We start from the raw sequence: 19,724 nt of genomic DNA, 5'->3' as shown, positions 1-19,724 counted from the left end.
TAGAGCGGGGGAATGGGGGGTGGCTTGGGATCTCCCACCTTGCGATCCGCAGTACTAATCCTGCAGCGAACCACAGAAGGGGAGTGCTGGGGCAGGCTGGTGCCCAAGGGCCCTGGCATGCGTGGGGCCGGCCCTGCTTGGCAGATTCGCTTCAGGTCAATTGGACATCGCTTGTGGACCGCACTTTTCAAAGAGTGCCACAGATTCTCAACGAGATTAAGATCAGGACTTTGACTGGACCACTGTAGGACATTCGCCTTTTTGTTCTTGAGCCACTCCAGTGTTGCTTTGGCCGTGTGCTTGGAATCATTGTCCTGCTGAAAAGTGACATTTTCCTCCCAAGCTTCAGGTTTTAGTCGACTGAAGCAGGTTCTCTTGCAGTATTTACCTGTATTTTGCTACATCCATTCTTCCTTCAATTTTAACAAGATGCCCAGTCCCTGCTGATGAGAAGCATCCCCACAGCATAATGCTGCCACCACCATACTTCGCTATAGGGATGGTGTGTCTTGAGGCATGGGCAGTGTTAGGTTTGAGTCAAACATAGCACTTTGAGTTTTGGCCAAAAAGCTCTATCTTGGTCTCATCTGACCACAAAACCTTGTCCATATTGCAGCTGGGGCACTCTCATGCTTTCTGGCAAACTCCAGATGTGCTTTCAGGTGGTACTTCTTGAGTAACAGCTTCTTTCTTGCCACCCTCCCATACAGCCAGTATTAAGCAGAGCTCTTGATATGGTTGACTGGTGCACCATTACTCCACTCCCAGCCACTGAACTCTGTAGCTCCTTCAAAGTGATTGTTGGTTTCTCTGGCTTCTTTCACAAGTCCCCTACTTGTTCAAGCGCTGAGTTTTGAGGGATGACCTTTTCTTGTCAGTGCCTGGATGGCATGATGCAGCTTCCACTTCCTGATTATTGATCCAGCTGTGCTCACTTGGATAGCCAAACACTTGGATATTAGTTTGTACCCTTTTCCTAATCTATACATTTGTATGACATTGTCTCTCACTTCTGTAGAATGCTCTTTGGTCTTCGTTTTCCTTCAGGTCCACAGCCTAATCAATGATCCTTCAACAGTGGGGGTTTTATCCTGACAGTGTGACAGCAACTTTAATGGTTCACAGGTGGAGGCCAATGGTAAGGTAATTGTGTCTTCAATAGGGCAATTTCTTTAATCTGTGTAAACTGGGAGCTTCCACAGCACAGGGGTTGAATACTTATGCAAGCAACAAGTTTCAGTTTTTATGTTTATTACAAACATTTCCCAACATAAAACCAATGACACCTTACTATAATTAAGTTTGAGTTTCAGTGTTTCAAAATAAAATATACAGAACGAAATTATAATGTACCCTTTGTAATTCGGTAATATGAGAGCATTCGTCTGGGGTCTGATTACTTTTGCAAGGCACTGTATATTTACCCTTTATCAGTCAAGTGTGTTCATTTTATGAGAGAGTGTACTCTAACCTGTGCTCAATCATAATAGTGCTTTTTTTTAAAAACCAACTCATTATTTAAGACTTTGTACTTATATGTGAAAAGGATTCTTAGTTGATTACTGAAACTAAATTCTTTAATTGTGCAGACCGTTGTGGCCGGCACAACTGAAACAAAAGCTCATTGTTCAGGCTTTTAGAGGCAGGCCTGAATTAATTATATAAATGCTAGCAGACTCATCTATTTGTGTGCTTGGTTATCCAGAAACTGATGCATACAGTATGTTCTTCATAAAAGTTTTAGCTCTGTATAAGAGAACAACACTTTGAATTGTTTGCTTTAACAAATTCCTATCTAAAATGGCAGTCTAAATTATATTAATTTTACTACTACTAGAATAACCAATACACAGAGAAATGCTTCAGTGTCTTACACAGCTCTTTGCACCTTCACGTTATTACCCAAATAAAATAGCTTATGTACTAGGCTTCAAATCTCACTTTGCAAACTTACCAATTTTAAATGCCCTCCTTCAACATTATAGATTGCAGGGTTAGGGACAGATCAGGTCTATTTTCCTTTACAGTGCCTTTGCAAAAGCAGCACGGTACTGGAAATGAATGAGACCTAGCCCCTCCCAGCAGCTTTGGGGAGAAGACAAAACATGCTTGCCCTGAATCTTTCTTTCTTCAAAATCTTGCAGACTGTGAAATTCAGCCTCCCCCTCCCCCAAGGCTTTTGCATGTGCCAGAAGCCTTGCAGCTGGGTTGTCTTTTATTATTATTATTATTATTAAATTTATTAGTCGCCCATCTGGCTGGTTGTCCAGCCACTCTGGGCGACGTACAAGATAAAACAATACATTAAAACATTAAAATTTAAAACCATAACAGTAAAAAACCTAACCCACCCCAAAAGCCTGCCTGAAGAGCCAGGTCTTCAAGGCCCGGCGGAAGCTTATCATAGAAGGGGCATGGTGTGTGGGGGAGTGTCTAGCACACTATTTCTACAAAAAAGTGTCATTATCTAAATCTTCACTAACAAGGATTATGCATTTAGAATTGGTTTGTCCAGGCACAGAATTCAGGGTTTTTTAGTATGAAGTTAATTCAGTCCTGTCTATTGTCAAAATGCTTAGTCCAGTTTGAATATTAAACAGGGTTATTTGTAGGCAAAAATGTATGACAAATTAACTTCCAATATTGTTTGAATTCAACCATTTGAAAATGTTCTCCTTTTTTAGATAAAACTATTAAATTATGGAAAATCAGTGAAAGAGATAAACGAGCTGAAGGTTATAACTTGAAAGATGAAGATGGAAGACTTCGGGATCCATTTCGAATCACAGCACTACGGGTATTTTGTTATCTATCTTAGATTTAGTTATTAATGTTACTAACTATTATACTGCAGTTGTATCATGCAGAGTAGAAATTTTATTAGATGCTCAAAATTTTAAAAGCTTCTGAACATCTAATCTGAAAAGCATCAGCTTTGGCCAGGACTTTAGCTCAGCTCACAAATTTCCCTGTGGAAAGACGGCATATACGTTGAAATCCAATCACAGTTTTTGCCTGCAAAGATCATGGGCTCAATCTCTGCAATCTCCAGGCCTGGGAAAGATCTCTGTCTGAAATATTTAGAGCCACTGCCAATCAGTGAGGTAGGTGGAGTAAAGGTCTGACTTCGTATAAGACAGCTTCCTCTGTTCCTTTAATTCAAGGCTTTTGAAATATTCTTAACTCCCTTGAAAAATCTAAAGTAAAATTGTCTTTGAAATGGCAAGGTTATCTGTTGTGTTTAATACTGTTCTTTATTAGATGTTCTGGAAAATTATGCTATTTGAAAATAAGAATAGGTAATTTCACTTTAACTTAGAGGATATTCTGTTACATATCAAGTTAAATTTACATTTTGGGATACTTATACTATGTTATACCACTCTGAGAGAATTTTTGAACCATTCAGAGAACGTTTAAATCTTGTTCTTTCATGGGCACAGAGTAGTTTTTGCCTCTCAAGTAGACAAGCTGCTTTTGAGATGCTGGTGTTCAAAGTGGCATGTAAAATTTAGGAAGCAGCTATTAGAGGAATGTGAAAAGACTTGATTCTATGGGTCAGAGTCATGCAGTTTTACTTGGTATATTGATGTATTATATACCCTGTGTATTGTCTCTTGAATTCTAATTTTTAAAAATGGATCTATGATCTCTAAGATATCACAGAAGTTTGGCAACTTGCTTGTTTGTTAAAAGGTGTTGAGTTGACTAAGGTCTGAAATAGTACATTTTACAAGTGAGGAATTCAGCTTGAGATTTCCTCCAAAAGGTAGCTTCTAATATTAATAGCATCATTTGAAAAAAAAAATTAGGTCATGTTCAGAACTAAAGGTGTGTTATTCTTTTCAAACATTTATTTAAAAGCATTTATAGACAGCTTAATATTTCTGTTACAAATGTGCTGAACTGGAGCACACATTGCTAAAGGGATGCTACATTGCTAAAGGGATGCTACTGAAATTGGCTTCCGGCAGCAGATTATCTGCTTTGTGCATGTGATATTAACAAGTACGTGTCATGTACTTAATACCATCAAACTTTGAGACTCCATGCTCTTCCTGATAGCTGCTGAAAGTGTGGACCACGAAACTCAAATGTGGTGCTCATCCACACATCAAATACTTGTAAATATTGTTGCCAGAACAGGAACAATTAGCAGAAGGAGTTAGCGTTGGCCAGCATCCCTGTGGCAACCAGAACACACACAGTTGTTGTTCAACGTAAGATTAAGTCAAACTATGGATTAGTGCAAATGCAGGCTCTTGGAGAGGAGATCATAGCCACTTTGTTTCTCCCTAGTCGTTTTGCTGCTGCATAGGACAAATCTTGGTTACAGCTCTTGGTTTAGAGGGAGTTAACCCATGACCCTGGGTTTGGACAACATGCTAAACCAAGCCGTGGTTAAGCGCAGCAGCAAAATGACAAGGAGCAAAGCCACCATAATCTCTTCTGTAAGAGCCTGCACATTTGCTCCTTTATGCTAAACCATAGTTTGGCTCAGTGTGATGTATGAATTGGGCTAGTTTTTTAGAACTTAATAAACGTAAGTGTCCTTCAAATGAGAAGGATGTTAATAGACCTTCTAAGTCATAATCAAAAATCAGGATTTTAAGAGACTGGATAACCTTGTGGGTTAAAAGCTTCTTAATCAACTGAAGCAATAGATTCATTTATATTATCTAAAAATTGGGGCAAAATTGAAGAATAAACCCTGACTATGCATTGATAAGCATTTACAACTGCTATGTTCCCAGATTTGGTACAAAACCTGGTAATACACTTGTACAATAAAATAAACTCTGGAGGCCAGAAGATCCTTCCATCAACTACTGTAACTTCAAGATAATTATATTTTGGTAATTAGTACTTGAAATAACTGTTTCATGTAGTAGCAAATTTCTCTTTTCTCTTTTTTTTTAAGGTGCCAATTTTGAAACCCATGGACTTAATGGTAGAAGCAAGTCCCCGAAGGATATTTGCAAATGCACATACATATCACATAAACTCTATCTCAGTAAATAGTGATCATGAAACATACCTTTCTGCAGATGACCTAAGAATCAACCTGTGGCATTTAGAAATCACAGACAGAAGTTTTAGTATCCTTTTTGATATGAAATAAACTATACAATTAATATATCAAAATGTTTACTGCTTAGTAGTTTCTTGGGATGGGGAATCTTTGGCCCTCCCAGGTATTGCTGGACTACCAAGTCAAACAACATTTGGAGGGCCCATAGGTTCCCTACCCTCCCTTTTAAAACTTTGGGAGTTTTGATTTTGTAAGAGGCTAAAATGCAAGAGAAGGAAAGCAAATGGAAATAAAGGAAGATGTTCTTTGCAGCTGTCCTGTGTTAACTGTCAAAAGAATGAGCATTTTGAAATGGCTACCTCCCTTGAATCTTTAGGACACTCAGTCAGCAGCTGTTGTCTACTTTTTGAATTTTTTAAATAAAAATCTAACTCGCACATAAATGCTAGTGCTCTGTTAGGCAACTATATTGGCTAGCACTCCGTGTGTTACTGAGCATTTGGAGGACTGGTCAGACACACCTACCTACTTTCCATAGTGAATTGTCTAGACTACTTACACCTAAAATGCCTGCTAACCTGCCAAGGGGCTTAGTTGCTTCCACTGTTATAATGTAAAACAACCTTCCAACATTTTAAAGTTGGTTGTATAAGAATGGTAGGGACATCACAATATATTAGTATCATGCTAACCGTAGCATCTTACATGTCTGAATTTCTGAACAGTTCCAGTGGTTTGATAAATAGCAAGCTTTTATTGCAAAGCTATTGTGAAATTTGAAAACTATTTATTAAATTGATATCCTCCCCAAAAGGGGACCAGGATGTCTTCCAACATAGTCTGATAAGACTATATTCAAAGATTAAAATCGTAGCATTAAAATCTACAGTGCCTGTATGTGAAAAATGTCTTCAAATTCTGTCTGAACATGACCAGGGAACGGACCACCTGATCTCCTCCAAGAGTTCCAAAAATAGGGTGCTGCCACTTTAGAAAGCTCTTGCATTCACACCCTGCAGCCATCTGCAGTTGTGGTACCATGAGAAGGACCTCCTTCCCTCACCCAGTTGTAAACTACAAGTTGGGATATGGGGAGAAAGGCTGTCCTTCAATTACTTGGGTCATAAATGGTATTTTAGATGGTAAGCTGAAAATTAGAAATAGTTATGAATAATACAGAATTTGGGTATGGTTTTCAGATGGTTTCTCTTCCTGTTTTGTATACCTTAAAAGTTAATTTTTTGGGAAAGCTAATCATTATTAACCTTTACAAACAAACTTTCAGACATTGTAGATATAAAGCCTGCTAACATGGAGGAACTGACAGAGGTGATAACTGCAGCAGAGTTCCACCCTCATCATTGTAATGTGTTTGTCTACAGCAGTAGCAAAGGAACAATACGGCTCTGTGATATGCGTTCTTCAGCTCTTTGTGATAGACATTCAAAATGTAAGTAGTTTCTCAGTTTTCTTTACTGCTATCAGAAATACATAGGTATGTTTTCTGTAAACTAATATATTGAGTTCTCTTTATTGGTAGAGAACTTCTGAATGCCTGCCTTAAGGCAAGGGGTATGTAGAACAGAAAATAAAACTTATTTTCTAGATGATCTTCAAGCAGGACTGTAGTGCGAGACATTGATGATGTGACTTTTGTGTTCACCCATTTATAAAACATAAACTGATAGAAACAAGTGTTTGACTCCTAGAAAGCCTGTCTTCTATCCACTCCTGGTATTTCTCAAAGGTATCTGTTTTAATAAGTGTCAGATCCTACCTTTGTGCTTTAACAATTGAGCTAAATTTTATGGAATCCATTTCATTCGTGGCCATTTATAGGTAATGGAATTACTTTCATTCATGATGTTCCAGATTTGGAGCTAGTTTTTAGTGGTTGACAAGCCATTGTTTAATTGCTGAGCCAGACGTCCTCCTATTGGTGAGAAGGGTTTTTATCTTTCACATATGTTTCACATAAGGGTTCATGGTTCTCCCATTGCACCAGGATTTTTATTTCTACAGGTAAACTTAAAGCTGCAGTGGTTTCTAAAAGTTGAGTTGTAATATGCTGACATAAAGAATGCTGGAACATGTTGATATTGTGGAAGAAGTAATTACAAAAAACATTACAAAAAGGTGACAGTTTTTAGTTTTTTCAGCCTAGTGCTTGTGCACAGTGGTCTCAGTTGAGCTCATACTGACCCATACTGTATCCATACTGACCATGCTAATCTTCTAATCTGCATTTGAACAAATGAGAATCAGTAGGTCCCCCTGTGACTTTATAGGCCCATCAGTAAGAAATGGAACTTAATGGTCAATTTTTTTCATTCTCATTCTTTCTAGTGCAAACAGGATTCACAATTCAGAAGTTAATTAAATAGATTAGAAAATTAGAGACAGTATCTTAAAATATATACCTGCTTTTTTGCACAATAAGGTCTAATTGCTGTTGTGTCATATAAACCCTATTCTACTTACTAACTTCAAGAACATAAGAGTCTGCTAGGTCAGGCCAGTGGCCCATCTAGTCTAGCATCCTGTTCTCACAGTGGCCAGCCAGTCGCCCACAGAAAACCTGCAAGCAGGACCTGAGTGCAAGAGCACTCTCCCCTCCTATGGTTTCCAGCAACTAGTATTTGGAAGCATACTGCCTCCGCTTGCCGAGGCAGAGCATAGCCATCATAACTAGTAGCCTTTGATAGCCTTTTCCTCGTTGAATTTGTCTGCTCTTTTTTTTTTTTTTTACAATAATTTTTATTCAAATTTTCATAAAACATACAAAACAAAATCATAAAACATTCAGAGACAAAAAACAAAACAAAACAAAAATGATTAAACAAAAAAATAAAATGTTGACTTCCCATTTGTCGCAGATCAAATCAGTTGTAGGTCTACAATATATAACAATCCTGTCTCTTAAATTATATTATAAAATCACTTTCCTCCAGTAGTTATCTTAATTAATCATCAAATCTCATAAACATTACTTTATTCTTTCCACAAAAAGTCAAAGAGAGGTTTCAATTCTTTAAGAAATATATCTATCAATTTTTCTCCAAATAAACATGTCGATTAATCCATCTCGTTAATAATAATAATAATAATAATCTTATTGTCATAACCATAGTCCAAATAAACATATTGATTAATCCATCTCATCAAAATCTGTTAGGTCCAATAATTTCAATAGCCATTATTCCATTATCCATATTAATTCCATCTTCCATCTTCAATAGTCCTGTTAAGTCCAGTAATTTCAGTGTCCAATCTTCCATTATCAGTATTCCATAATAATCTTGCTGTCATAGCCATAGTCATATAATAAGAGTCTGATGGGAATTTCCTCTATCCCAAATATTTTCTTGCCATCAATTCTGAATAAGTTGCTGAAATATTGTTGTAAAGTCATATCTGTGTTCTTCTTTTTTACAAAATGCACTGGCTCATCTCTTGAGAGTTTTTCCATTGTCACATGGCTGCAGTTAATTCCATAGATTTTCTCTATATCAAGCTCCATCACGTCATTCCAGTCCAGAAGATTATCCAAGCCATTGATAACTTTATCTCTAATATCTTCATTAATTTCTTCAGAGATAACGTTAAATTCCAAACAGTAGATTTTATTTCTAATATCCATAAACTCCAGATCTTTTTCCAATTCCACATTTGTTCCAATCTCCAGGACTTGTATCTTCCCTTTATTTTTTCTTTTCTCATCTCTGATCTCATTCTCCTCTCTCACAGGATCCCCTATTTCTTTAAGCTCCTGCGTCATTTTGCTCAGTTCAATTTTCAGCTCCTTACTGCCCTGTCGCAGGGTTTGTTTCGTTATCTCAATCTCATCCATTATTTTCTGAAACATAATTACTTCCAGATTCTCAGCCACTTTCTTGATTGCCATTTTTAAAACCACCAAAACAAAACAAAACAAAAATAAAGAAGAACCACTTCTTATTTCAGCAACAATTGGGTTAATATTCCAGGCTTGATGACATCACAGTATAAACAGAGCAGCCTGCCTTATCTCTCTATGTTCAAGAACACAAAACAAATTTAGTTCCCAGCATCAAAACAGTTAGTGGCGTCGTGAAGAAGCAGATTCGTCAAAATAAAATAGACCAAAAAGAGAATAGTCCCAGACAATATAATGTTCCTCGGAATAGAAATCCCTCTTCTGTTTATATCTTTAGAATGCACTTCCAGGACAGCTTTTTGCAATAGAAACAGAGATAAGCTGTTAATTTCGTGAATAACAGAGAAGAGTTAAAGCTCACCCAGAAGTTCTTTAAAGCTGATTCATTTGACAAATCTCTTTTTGCTGCAACAATTTAAACCAAGTAAAAAAAATAATAGAAAGAAGGGTGCTTGCCTGTTAGTCCGTTTTCTCTTTGAAGAAAAGATAAATGTATCGCATTAATCAGATAGAGCTTGTTCGGAAGTCCGTCCGGCATTGCTGGCTGGACCTTTTCTCATAAATTAATGAAATCCAGTCCTCCCAACAAAAACAGGCTTTTGAGGTTGATCTCTATGTTTCTCCCTGCCCGGGAGAAATTTCATCAGTCAAAAAAAAAATGTTCTGACTGATTTATATCTGAATAAGCTTCTTTTGAGGCGGGAGCCCGTCTCAAAAGCAGGCACAAGCGAAGTCACCCTTCCCGGAAGTCGAATTTGTCTGCTCTTTTAAATCCATCCAAGCTGGTGGTATCACTGCCTCTTGCGGGAGCGAATTCCAGTTTAGCTGTGTGAAGAAGTACTTCCTTTTGTCTGTCCTGAATCTTCCAGCATTCAGCTTCATTGGATGTCCATGAGTTCTAGTGTTAATGAGAGAGGGAGAAAAGCTTTTCTGTATCCACTTTTCTCTGTGCCATGCATACTTTTATACACTTCTGTCGTGTCACCACTGATTCTTCTCTAAAATAAAAAACCCTAATGCTTCAGTCGTTCCCCATAGGGGGGTCAGTCCATGCCCTTGATAATTTTGGCTACCCTTTTCTGAACCTTTTCCAAGTCTACAATATCCTTTTTGAGGTGAGGCAACCAAAACTGTATGCAGGATTCCAAATGTGACTGCACCATAGATTTATATAATGGCATTATGATATCGGCAGCTTTCTTTTCAATACCTTTCCTGATAATCCCTAGCATGGAATTGCTTTTTTCGCAGCTGCTGCACACTGGGTCAGCATCTTCATCTTTGCAGGATGGTTTAGATCTGGGATCCCAGTGCAGCACCCAAAGGATCTCTGTATGCATCCCAATATGCCCATTATCTTTAAAATGCAAATGAAAACCTACTGTTGTAATCATGCTCTTCTGTATGTGATTCAGTGGGGTCAGTGTAGCTCGCCATAAATAAAATATTATTCTGTGGCACTGAGGATTTTTAATAGACTCATACTATAGACTTGGCTTGTGACTTCACACTTTAAAAAAAGAAAATCTTTAATTTGCTTTGTAATAAATGTTTACAACACATGGTGGGAGCAAAAAGAAGAATGCTTCTTATGTGTATGTAATTATTTGGATTGTACGAGTTCCCTGTCATTGGGAACACTCTAAAACATCTTACATTGGAGCTCATCAGCGTGTAATGGTTTTGTTAATTGAATTAGTGCATTTAATAAACGGTGCTTTAGTGTGTGTCTATGGACTGATTCATACAGTCAAGCAGTTGTGTGTTTGCTGCTCATAACCGCCAGAGTAGGTTCTAGTTCATGTAGAAAGCCTTGAACCACTCAGTGGTTTCTCCCTTTCCCAAATGTATTTGGAATAGCACGGAGAAAATCAGAGGTGAGTGCCTCTAGACAAAAAGAGCCAATTCATATGCTTACTTCAAGCGGTTACCATATTCTGATGTGGGATGTGTTTGTAGTTCTTTTAATTACGGCTGGTATCAAAAGCTCTGTACTCAGAATACTACACGTAGCAGGGCTTCTGAGGATTTTTCATCCCACTGTAGCTTCATAAGCCCTCTGAAAAAACGCTCATGAAGGTCAGGGGAATCCTCTGGAGTGGGATTCAATATTTCACTAGGGGTTACAGCAGAAAGAAAAAAATGACACATGCACACTATGTGGAAGAGACACACTTCACTCTACATTCAGAAAGGGGAAGACTATTATTTTATTGACAACCTTTCCGAACAACAAACAGGCATCCTCCTTCCAACTGCAGAATAGTCCAGTTAACATCACTGCCTCAAGATGTTCCTCTTTGCCATGTCAGGGATGTGATACTGCCTTCTAGTAATAGTTACACTAAGACACATATCTATAAGCTGTAGTCTGGGCTGTGTCACAGTATCTCAATGTGCCCTCTTACTTGGAGTGACTTCCTGACCATATGTTGATAGCGGTTGGGGAGATCCTTTCTGTATGGGGTCTCCCTATTCCAATGGGCATAGAACATATGGTGTCTTAATTTTTGAAGGCATACTTCAGCAACTCTCATCAGTTTGGAAACTGCTGATCTGTCTAAGCCCAATTGTCTGAAAGTGACAAAGCATTAACCCTAATAATTAACAGCTTTCCTTTCTACTTTTACAACTTTCAGTCTTCGAAGAGCCTGAAGATCCCAGTAGCAGATCGTTCTTTTCAGAAATAATTTCCTCAATATCGGATGTAAAATTCAGTCACAGTGGTCGATACATGATGACCAGAGACTACCTTTCAGTTAAAGTGTGGGATCTCAATATGGAAAACAGGCCTGTAGAGACCTATCAGGTATAGTGTTCATGCTTTATATTTTATAATAAAACTTTTTTTTCAAAATGGAAAATGTTCTCATGCTATTCAACACGTATCTTTTAAGGTTCATGAATATCTCCGAAGCAAACTTTGTTCACTGTACGAGAATGACTGCATCTTTGACAAATTTGAGTGCTGCTGGAATGGTTCTGATAGGTAAGGCCGACTTGTGTAATGAGACTCTCTTCAAACGTTTGTATGAATCCTGAAAGTGGTGGTGGTTTAACTGAAGCTGAAGGATAAGTGAAATCTATGGGCCAAACATGGGGTGGGAGAGGACATTCTAATCTTAAACTTTTTTTAGTTCCAACAGTAGTAGTAGTTGCATCTGTATGAGTTATATTATTGTGTATTTATTAATTTATTGTAAGCGGTCCTCAATGTATGTGAAAGGTGGAATAATAAAAACCAAATATGCTGCCTTAGGAGGAACTAATTCAGGAAGATGTGCTTTGCATGGAAAAGAGAAAAAAATCCCAGGATCAATCTCTGGTTTAAAGCATACGGTCTGGTTGCTGACAGAAGAAAGTTTCATGCGTGAATTTAATGGTATCTTAGGGATGGCTGGCTGCTTGAAACATGATTTAGTGCAAGAGTTTCTTTTTTTCCTAAGAAACGCATTCCCTTGGCAATAAACTGTCAAGTTCTGCATGCTGGCTGTGGGTGAGGCCCAAGCCAAAAGTGAGTGGGACTGCCCCTTTTTCCTGTTTTCTTCCCCAACCAGTGGGCTGCTGGGGTAAGCAGAAATTGCTCTCGCCAGAGGTCTGACCAATCACTTGTAGAAAGCTGTTGAGATTAGGCCAAGAAACACATAAAATTAAGCCAAGGGCATTAAGCTGCCCACTTAAAGGGGAAGGGCCGTAGCTCAGTGGCAGAGCATGCAAAAGGTCCCAAATTCAATCCGTGGCATCTCAAGGTAGGACTAGGAGGGACTCCTGCCTGAAACCCTCCCAGTCAGTATAGACAATACTTAGCTAGATGGACTAATGGTCTGACTCAAGTATAAGGCAGCTTCCTATGTTCCTACTCCTGATTTAGTGTATGGCACAATCTAGCATAGACATCTCAGTAGTACCTTCCTACTGGTTAAGAGCATCTCAGCTGGAAAAGGACTCCTCCCTGATAACCTGGAGAGCTGCTGCCAATCAATATGCAAGATTGGTCTGGATAAGCTGCTGGTATAAAACAGCTTTTTATTTTATTTATTTCATAAAATTGATATACCCCTTAAAAAGTGGTTTACATAAAACAATATAGGAAATTCATAGGAAACTACTGATAAAATCAAACTTTAAAAATATTACAAATTTTTCACTAGAAGGCAACATAGGGCAAGTCATGTATTGAGAAACTGATGTTTACCAAGTAGTAATTTCCCTTGTAATGTGTCTAGAAGATGGCATTTTATAAACATTTTTAAAAATCAGATATGAAAGTAACAGCAGCAATAGATGTTAAAGTCCAGTCTCTAATATGACCTCTCTGAAAGGTAAGTGTACTGTTGGGTTTCTGATGCCAAAAGGCTCTTGGAAATATTCATAGCATAATATTCAGGGGCTGTATTTTCTCACTACCAGTTCAATTCAAATTCCCTTGCAACAGTTGGGTAGATAGCAGCAGGAGAGTATTCCACAGCTATCTCCAGGTAGGGTCACAGCTGGCATGCCAGCCTAAGTTGGTAGAAGGGGCTCCAAACCACAGAGGTCATATGTTTAAATTGCCAAAGTTGAATTGATGAGTGTTTCTGAGTGTATTCTTGGTAGAACAGATTGACCAACACGCACGTGGGTAGATAAACCACTAAGTTTTACCTAAGTCATTTTTCAATTTGACATCAACTCCAGTTCATTCTTGTCGCTAGGCACAGATCTAGCACTTTCACTACCTCATCTGGTTTTGATTAAAAAAGAGAAATAAAGCTGTGTGTAATCCAAGTGTTGGTGACAGCACACTCCAAATCCCATTATGAACTCACTTGATTTCGTGTAGGTGTTAAGCAGCATGGAACATAAGAGAGAATCCGGTGGGATCCCAAATCATAAATGCCTACAGAGTTTTTTCTTACCCTTCAAGCAGAAATTCCCCAGCACTACTTTCTGGAAACAGCTCTCCAGGTATGAGCAGAACTACCAAAGAGCAATACTGCCCATATCCAATTCAGGCAGCCTTGCCAGAAGCATGGCTTGGTTAATGATTGGTGGCAGCAGCCACTGGTGCAGTTGCACCAATATAGGCATGTGATTCAATGCTTCTAGATTTCATTAGGACTAAGAGCTGTGTATGTGTTATGTGCCTTCAGGTCGATTACGACTTAAGGCGACCCTATGAATCAGTGACCTCCAATAGCATCTGTTGTAAACCACCCTGTTCAGATCTTGTAAGTTCAGGTTTGTGGCTTCCTTTATGGAATCAATCCATCTCTTGTTTGGTCTTCCTCTTTTTCTACTCCCTTCAGTTTTTCTAGTGAATCATGTCTTCTCATGATGTGTCCAAAGTATGATAACCTCAGTTTAATCATTTTAGCTTCTAGTGATAGTTCTGGTTTAATTTGTTCTAACTCCCAATTATTTGTCTTTTTTGCAGTCCATGGTATGCGCAAAGCTCACCTCTAATACCACATTTCAAATGCGTTGATTTTTCTCTTATCCACTTTTTTAACTGTCCAATTTTCACATCTATGCATAGAGATCGGGAATACCATGGTCTGAATGATCCTGACTTTTGTGTTCAGTGATGCATCTTTGCATTTGAGAATCTTTCCTAGTTGTCTCATAGCTGCCCTCCCCAGTCCTAGCCTTCTTCTGACTGTTGTCTTCCTTTTGGTTAATGACTGTGCCAAGATATTGATAATCCTTGACAAGTTCAATGTCCTCATTATCAACTTTGAAGTTACATAAATCTTGGGTTGTCTTTAGTCCTTTAGTCTTCTTGACGTTTAGCTGTAGTCCTGGTTTTGTGCTTTCCTATTTAACTTTCACCAGCATTCGTTTCAGATCCTTACTAGTTTCTGCTAGTAGTATGGTATCTGCATATCTTAAATTATTGATATTTCTCCCTCTAGTTTTCACACCTCCATCTTGGTCCAGTCCCGCTTTCTGTATGATATGTTGATCTTGTGCATTTTAAAGGGCTTTTATGGTGTTTCATTTATGCATACATGGTTATTTTATTGACTTGGTTTGTGGTTTTTCCTGTCCTGGGACCCATTGGTGAAAAGTGGATTAGAAATATCATACACAGATAGTAAGAAAAAGAAAATTGGAAAACTACTGACATTGGGAGTAACGTTAAATTACTTGTTATATCTGTTGAATAAATAAAAAGTTTTCTTTTCTCTTTTTAATGCAGTGCTATTATGACTGGCTCATACAACAATTTCTTTAGGATGTTTGACCGAAACACACGGCGAGATATTACACTAGAGGCTTCAAGAGAGAGTAGCAAACCTCGTGCTATCTTAAAGCCCCGGAAGGTGTGCACAGGTGGCAAGAGAAAGAAAGATGAAATAAGTGTTGACAGTCTGGACTTCAATAAGAAGATCCTTCATACAGCATGGCACCCTGCAGAGAACATCATTGCTGTAGCTGCCACCAATAACTTGTATATATTCCAGGACAAAATTAATTAAAGACAGCTTATTTGAGGACAAAGTTGTCGTCTTGCATAGTTAAGCTCAGTTGTTTATCTGTCAGAGAGATGGCCTTGTTGTCCTCCCAGTAAAGAACATTGATGCACTTATTTCCCTTTATAGGTAAAGGAGAGAAGCTGGCCTGGACTTGAGTTCATGGTATATTTCTGCCTTCAGTGAGGGAGAACGTGGAATTGAATTTTTGTAAACGAAAAAAGCCCACTAGAAGCAGAATTGATGGACAATACTCAATAAAGGCCAATATTCAAAACAAATGTATTTATTTAAGTCTGAGCCTTCCTTTCCAGTTGATAGACCAAAAATCTAACACCCAAGAAACAAATTGTCATAAAAATGTAATTTCTATCTCACGTGCTCTTTATCTGCTGTAATATTTGGGCCTTTCAAGACATATATTTGTGCTTTATGCCTGTAAACATTCTTTCTCTGGCCTTCATCTAAGCTTTAGGTGTTTATACCTTTGAGCATATAGGTAAGTCTAGAGTTGGGTGCGTAGACAGGTTTTTCATGTATATTTACTCACCAACTGTATCTATAACCACACCTTCTGGTGTAAACCACTTAATAAAAATAACAAACTATAAAAAAGTGTTTTTAAATCTGAAGGTATGTATTCAGTCTTTTTTATTGCATGTATTGAGATTGTGCAAAATAACTCTGATGGAAAGATTTGAAAATAGTTTGTCCCAAAAATATTTTGACAGTAAAAGCAGTTTCAAGCAATATCTACTGCTTCAAACTCTAAACTGAAATTTCTCTCCAGTTGTCATCACCTTGGCTTGTATTAGTTTTTTGTGTAAAAAAGGGGGGGTGGAGACATCATATGATGTGCAGAAAAGATAAAATGTAAAAGATTGGTTTAAAATTCATCTACAGCCTTAAAGGAGCAAGATGGTCTTTTACATCAAAACCTTCAACAAATCACTGCTCTGGTTTAACAGTAAACAAACTTCACATGTGAGAAACATACCTTAATGTGCATTACTTTTTTTACCTTTAGTTCTTTTTGTTTTGTAGAGTATACTTTTTAAAATATAACTGGACATAAGCATATGCATACAAAACTTCCCACTGTAGTTCAAACTTGTATGTTTTTTAACTTGATTATGCCAAACAGGAGCACAACTTAAGCATGCTTTAACACTTACTCTGGGTCTGTGACACCAGGAGATCAAGCTGTCTTGAGGCTGAATACTGATGTGAAAATACATTTATAGAATACTGAATTTCCACTAGCAATGGGGGGAGGGCAATACAGAAAATTTTGCCATTTTAGGGGTTTCTTTCATAGAAGTCACGTGATCAGATCCCAGTGTTTCACTGTATACTTCTGTGGGATTAGACATGTATACACAAATAGTAGTGGGCACACTTTTAATAGCATCAAGTTATCTTAAGTACTATCACTTCCTCCAAGCTTCCTACTAAATGTGCCTACAAAATCCCGTTTGAAATTCAGGCCCTTTGAGCTTCCTGGATGAAATACATGTGTGTAGTTCACACTCAGATTTGAAAGAAATGAAGGTTTAATATGATTGCTGAAGTCAGATATGAATATGCAAGAGCAGCACGTCTCTGTTCCTACCGTTATCAATTAATGTCTATAGAGTGCCACTCTTATTTGTGATAAGCTAATAAATACTAATTTGGGGGTTCTAAAGATAAAGTTTAAAAATCATATACTGTATATCAGTTGTGACACTATTTGCAAATCTTGAAATGTGGAACGGTTAGGTCATTTAACTATTAGATTGACTTTGTTCCTTAAAAAAATACGTGAGAGGTAATACAATGGGATTGTACATAATTGTTCAATTATTTTGACCAAAAAAGTTTAATAAATTTTAAATGTTTACCTGAACTTCCTCTGTGTACTTTGAAACTTTTTCAATGTACTTTTTTTCTACAATTACGTCTGAGCTGCCCAAAGCACTGTATTTTGGAGTATTTAATGTTGTTCTTGCTGTACTAATTCAGCACCAATGGCTATTAGTTGAGAATAGGTTACACCCACTCTGGACCATGTGTTCTGTATAGATGTGACATGTCTACCACTTTCTCTTGCATTCTTGGGGCTTTTGGCCTCATCTTAATTTTGTTTACATCTCTGTGGCCGTGGTACACCTACCCATTTATGTGTATGCTATGTCTTTAAGATGCTACAATTCCTTCTTTCATGATTTTGATGGTTTCAATACTTCTAATACTGAGCTGTTGGCAGTGGCCCTTCTTATCTGCTAAATCTTAACTGAATTGTTTTACAAAGCTGTTAGTTACAGTAGCTGAAACTTGTGAAATACTTGGAGAAGCTTGCTGTAAATCTGAGGATTCTTGGTGTAAGGAGTAGCTTAGAATTGTGCATTCAATATAATTGGGTTGGATCAAATAATGGAAGGAGTCCTTCCATGAATGAATGCTCCTTCCATTCACAAAACAGAAACTTGAGATCCAAGTCACTGTGAGTTAACCAGTCTGAGAAAGGCATTTCACACCAAATCTTTGACATCTTGAACCAGGTGCTATCAAGATAGACATGGAACAAGTATGACTTGATCCAGGAAAACTGTGTGCATCAGTTTTGGAACTATATGACTACATATTCTTTAAAATGTGTACTTAACATTTTTTCAGCACTTTCAAAAGAACTGTTGCTGTTAATCCAGAACGAAGCTGGTCATGCAGCTTTTTCATCTTTAAGATGCTTCCATGTGAATAACAGAGCAATTGTAATTAAACGAAGAAATATTCAGCTTCCTCAGTTGAATCAGCTTTGTAATACTGCATTCCCTTTCCAGAGTAAAAACTTTGATTCTCAGTTAATTTTGAAGTCTGTGAGCCTGTATGGATTGGAGCTGTGGTTTGTATGCTTTGTTGACACTATTTGAGTTATGGTAAAATTTCAGAGAAGATAAAATTGCCAGGCATGGTATCTTTAAAATACTTGGATGAGATGAAAAGTACAAATGTCAGCTTGAGCACCCATGGTTTTTCATACATAATGAAGACATGACTTGTGGGTTTTGGCATCTAGTTTGCAGACACTATGGAAAGGTGCTGGCTTTTGTTTTGGTTGCTCACCAGATGCAATATATTACTGGGCAGTAATCAACTATAGCTTTATGCAAGCAGAAGGATTTTCACTAGCTAGCACGGAGATTTCCCCGCTCTCTTTCCCCTATGTGTAACTGCTATCCCCAAATCTTCTCTGGATAGTTGGGGGAAATCCAGAACTGATTTAGGAGGCACACGAGGGGAGAGGGAGATTGTTCTATTGCACATGGAGAAATCCTTGTGCTGATGGAATAATCTTAGTGCTGTATTGCATACACTCCACTGAGTTTTAAATTTAGACTTGTAGACACCTTGCAGACTTGTTTGGACCAAAAGGCAAGGTAAAGAAATTTTTAAGTGGCTAACCAAGAAATTGGGAAGCTAGCAATTTTACATGAGTGCCAGCAGTTATCTTCCACCTTGGTCTTGTTGCTCCCTTTACATTGTGTTTTTTGTTGCTGCCTTTACATTGTGTTTGTTTCTTGCTAAGCTTGAGGTATTACCTGATCCCCATCTCCCATTTTTATTTAATAGCCACAAAAGATTTGCCTTTAATCTTGTGCCTTGGGTGTCTAGTGTAACTTTTTCATCAAGTGCATGGATCAGGTAATGTGGAGCAAGACCTGTCCAAGGCTAGCTTGTGTTTGCATCCTGTTCTGCAAGAAACCTGACTTATGTTCAAGATTTAGAATTGGCTTATGTGTCGTGTGTATATACTGTTTAGAACAAACATGTCTTGTTGGATCCCATGAAAGCACATCCATATTTATAGAACTCTGGAGAGTTTCAGCCCTGTTAGTTATGTTGAGAAGTAAAGAAAAATTTGACTAGAACATTTGCAACTTTTCACACACAGATTGCGCATCTTCCTAGGTTACTGCGATGTTTGCACATTGGGCTTGTAAAGATGGTATACATACTTCAAGGTATGACTATTGTAAAGAGCCAAAAGCATTTTCCTGTTGCTTGAATTAAAGTGTTAATACTTCTATAAAAAGGGATTTGTTTCACATTGTTCTCAAACTGTTCTACTGAGATTATTGCTTAGATAGCTAAGTTCCATACTACTGACAACTACACACCATCACCTGACTTCTACAGCAGGGTTAGGGAACCTTTTCTGTTTGTGGCTCATATTCCCTCAGGCATACTCTGTTGGGAGCAACATGTGAATGTTAGGTGGAAATGAAGCAATAGCTAGTGTGCACTTTCTTGGCTCCTTATTTTCTAGGCTACCAACTTG

At 37.9% G+C, this 19,724-nt stretch overlaps 1 protein-coding gene across 2 annotated transcripts in view; it reads left to right on the top strand.

The window, feature by feature from the left end:
- Positions 1-16,035, top strand: part of PPP2R2D (protein phosphatase 2 regulatory subunit Bdelta) — a 45,318-nt gene extending 29,283 nt beyond the window's left edge. For both annotated transcript variants that reach the window (XM_061635641.1, XM_061635640.1), the window contains exons 5-10: positions 2,685-2,797; positions 4,922-5,099; positions 6,318-6,482; positions 11,588-11,757; positions 11,846-11,937; positions 15,130-16,035. In XM_061635641.1, the coding sequence (XP_061491625.1) occupies positions 2,685-2,797; positions 4,922-5,099; positions 6,318-6,482; positions 11,588-11,757; positions 11,846-11,937; positions 15,130-15,409 (998 nt within the window). In that variant the 3' untranslated portion in view covers positions 15,410-16,035. The remainder of the gene's footprint in view (positions 1-2,684; positions 2,798-4,921; positions 5,100-6,317; positions 6,483-11,587; positions 11,758-11,845; positions 11,938-15,129) is intronic.
- The last annotated feature ends 3,689 nt before the right edge of the window (positions 16,036-19,724 follow it).

The sequence above is a fragment of the Rhineura floridana genome, chromosome 7, assembly GCF_030035675.1.
Source record: "Rhineura floridana isolate rRhiFlo1 chromosome 7, rRhiFlo1.hap2, whole genome shotgun sequence".
In the NCBI taxonomy this organism is placed as follows: domain Eukaryota; kingdom Metazoa; phylum Chordata; class Lepidosauria; order Squamata; family Rhineuridae; genus Rhineura; species Rhineura floridana.
Note: the sequence above shows the minus strand (reverse complement) of the source record. Positions and strands in the feature narration are given on the sequence as shown.